General features: G+C 43.5%; 1 protein-coding gene across 1 annotated transcript; it reads left to right on the top strand.

The window, feature by feature from the left end:
* The first annotated feature begins 1399 nt into the window (after positions 1-1399).
* On the top strand, positions 1400-2653 carry LOC146542114 (uncharacterized). The gene has a single exon (XM_085213480.1). It carries the CDS (start codon positions 1400-1402, stop codon positions 2651-2653), a length of 1254 nt encoding a protein of 417 aa, XP_085069606.1.
* The last annotated feature ends 532 nt before the right edge of the window (positions 2654-3185 follow it).

Genomic DNA, 3185 nt, shown 5'->3' with positions numbered 1-3185 from the left:
ACCTTCTGACTCATCCACTTGAAGAGTGTGTGAAGAGCAGTCACCAGTGAGGACCGAGGCAAAAATGTTGTTGAGTACCTTAGCCTTCCCCTTGTCCTTACTAGCTTGCCTGTATTGCTCACTGTGGGGGTACATCCTCCTGAACTTTCCTTTTCTGGTTGATGTACCTATCAAAACCTTTCTTATAATTGTGTCCCTTGCTGAGTCCAGTTCCATTTGAGCTATGAGTATAGATCTCATCCCTCCACAGCCTAAAAAAATCCCTGTACTTCTCCCATATAACCTATCCATGCTTCTACTGCCCATGCATTTTCTTTTTGCTGTCCAGTTTGACTAGCAGGCCCCAGTTCAGTCATGCTGATCTCTTGCTTTCCTTTCCTGATATCTTATACCTGGGGATGGAGAGCTCCTGTGCCCTAAGTAAAGCTTTCTTAATGATCTGCTAGCTCTGCTCTACTTCCTTGTCCTTGAGGACAGATTCCCAGAGAGTTTTGTTGACTAAGTCCCTGAAGAGCTGGAAGTTGGCTTTCCTAAAATTCAGCATCCTGATTTTACTTTTTTTTTCCCATTCCTTCAATATTGTGAACTCCATCACTGTATGTTCACTACAGCCCACACAGCCTCCAGTCCTGATGTCAAAACTAAGTTCACCAACTCTGTTGAGTAAGAATGCATTCCCCCTGTATGGGACCTTCTATTACCTAGTTTAGGAAGTCATCTTAGATACGTTCCAGGAGCACCCTGTTTTACCAACAGCTCACTGTATTTTTTCAGTAAATGTCAGAGTAGTTGAAGTTCCCCAACAGGATGAGAGCTTGTTAATAATGATCCCCCTTATAGCTGGAGGATGAAAGCTTCATCAGTGTGCTCTGGTTAATCAGGTGGCCTGTAGTAGACAGTAACCAGAAGACTCCTTTTGTTCCCTTTGTCTTTAAGTCTTACTCACAGGCTTTCCAGTTGCTTGTGGCCATTCTTTATATATCTCTTCACATTCCATTTGTTCCTTGATGTAGAGTTGTATGGGGCTGCTGAATCATGGCCTGAACCTCTGATTGATCACCTGAGGCGAGCAATGAGTCAGCCACGGGAGCACAGGTGAAGGCAATTCACCTGTGCTGCAGGAAGGGGTGGAGCCTGGCTCCACCTCTCCTAGACCCATTGAAGAGCTGACTGCCATTGGGGAAGGATCTCTCTGGAGATCCGCTCCATTGGAGTTCATCTTGTGAGCCCAGGACGGGATGAGTGACTTTTTCCCATTACTCCAATATAAATTATATTAGCCAAGCTCCTGGAGATATATATATATATATATATATATATATATATATATATATATACCATCTGTATATCCATTGACTATACAATTGGCGAGCCAGGCAGGCAAAATCTACTTTACATCATGTCTTTCTTATGGAGTTTCTATAAATGGGTCAAAGGGGAGAACACTATTCCCCTTGATAAAATGATCCCCAGGCAGATCCCAGGGTTTCTGGGATCCCTTTATTATCAACTGGCAACTATAATTGAGAAATGGGGTCCCCTGCATACTTTGGGGAATATTTCCGCAGTACGCATAACAGAATACTTTCAGGGACTGGACAAAAATATCTTAACTACAAAAGAAAGGCAATTAGCTGCATCCACAGTGGCATGGCCACTGTTGAATGCTTTAAATCAAGCAGAGACAAGATCAGATAACTTAGAAAATGAAAATCAACTACTAAAAGCTCGTATTGACAAATTGGAGCAAGAACTTAATGTATTGACGGGGGAAAAACCAATTTTACAGTCTCTAGGTCAGATCTGGAGTATTTCAATAGATGATAGTCATACCTCTGAAGTAGTGGACCTGGTTCAAGAGGAAAACAGGAGTTCCAAGTCAGATCTAGAGGCTTCACTTATGGCAGATCCCCTGGAACTCCGTCCTATTATAACTCAAAAAACAAAAAAGATACAAGATAGACCATCAGGGGTGCCCCCTGACCAATGGCCCCCTGCCAAAACGCATTTGCATGTGACAGCCAGGCCATACTCTCCAACTGAATTAATGGACATGGTGCAGCAATTTCGGCAGAGGCCGAGAGAGAGTATACCTGCATGGCTGCTCAGGTTATGGGATTCAGGAGCAGAAAGTGTTATGGTTAATGGGCCAGAAATGGCAAAGCTGGCCACCGTAACATTACACCCTGCTGTTAGGCAGAGACTATACTCTGCCGTCCAGTATACCAATGAGAACCACTCAATAATAGATTGGTTAATGGCAGCATGCCAGATGGTCTGGCCAAATAAAACAGATATTCCCTTAAACATAGGACTATGGTCCTCCATGGAGGACCTTCAAAATTACATTTGCGAGTTAGGCATGAGAGAAGCAATATATGAAGACTCGTATGATAGCCCGGATATGATCAAGTTCTCGGCGGGCATGCAAGATTTAATTTTACAACAGGCCGCTTCCCACCTATATAGGACCTTAGTTTCGATATTAAACTCTCTGGTGACCTCGGAAGCCGTAGTTCAGCAGGCTGCTCAGATAGTAGCTGATCAGGGGGAGACAGAACGCCTGTGGACTAGGTGCAACATTTGGATGTTAGAAGAAGCTGAGGTCCTGCTGTTAACTAAAACCAAGACACCGGCTATTCGAGTTCCTTGATCGGGACCCATAAGGGTTTCCCGAAAACAAATGTTTAATGACCTAATACAAGCTGGGGTCCAATTTGCTAAGATTGACCACCAGCCTAACCATGTCCTTCTCCAGCTTTGGAGACAGCTAAAGGACAATCAAAAATTTCAAAACTACCTTAAGAAACCAAGGGTAAGAATTATAGAGAGAATACCAACAACAACATGGAACCTAGAAGACTTCATTTTTCCTAATAGGAAAAAAAAGCCGCCTCAGGTGTCTTGGGCCATGATGTCTGAGCCATTGGAAGCAAAAGAATTGGCCCTAGCACAATTCATGGCATGATGGAGGATGTTAGTCCCCCTAGGGCCTCCAGACGGGACTGGATATGTAGAATTAACGATTTATTGGTCCCGAAAAAATATTCAGAGAGTTATGGCATTAGTGGACACTGGAGCAGAAACATCAATCATTTACGGAGATCCAAACAAATTTCATGGAAACAGAGTGATGATTGGTGGTTTTGGGAGACAAACTATTCCTGTCACCCAAACATGGTTAA

The sequence above is a fragment of the Meleagris gallopavo genome, chromosome Z (assembly GCF_905368555.1).
Source record: "Meleagris gallopavo chromosome Z, MGAL_WU_HG_1.1, whole genome shotgun sequence".
Classification (NCBI taxonomy): Eukaryota; Metazoa; Chordata; class Aves; order Galliformes; family Phasianidae; genus Meleagris; species Meleagris gallopavo.
This window is presented reverse-complemented; position numbering and strand designations above follow the sequence as displayed.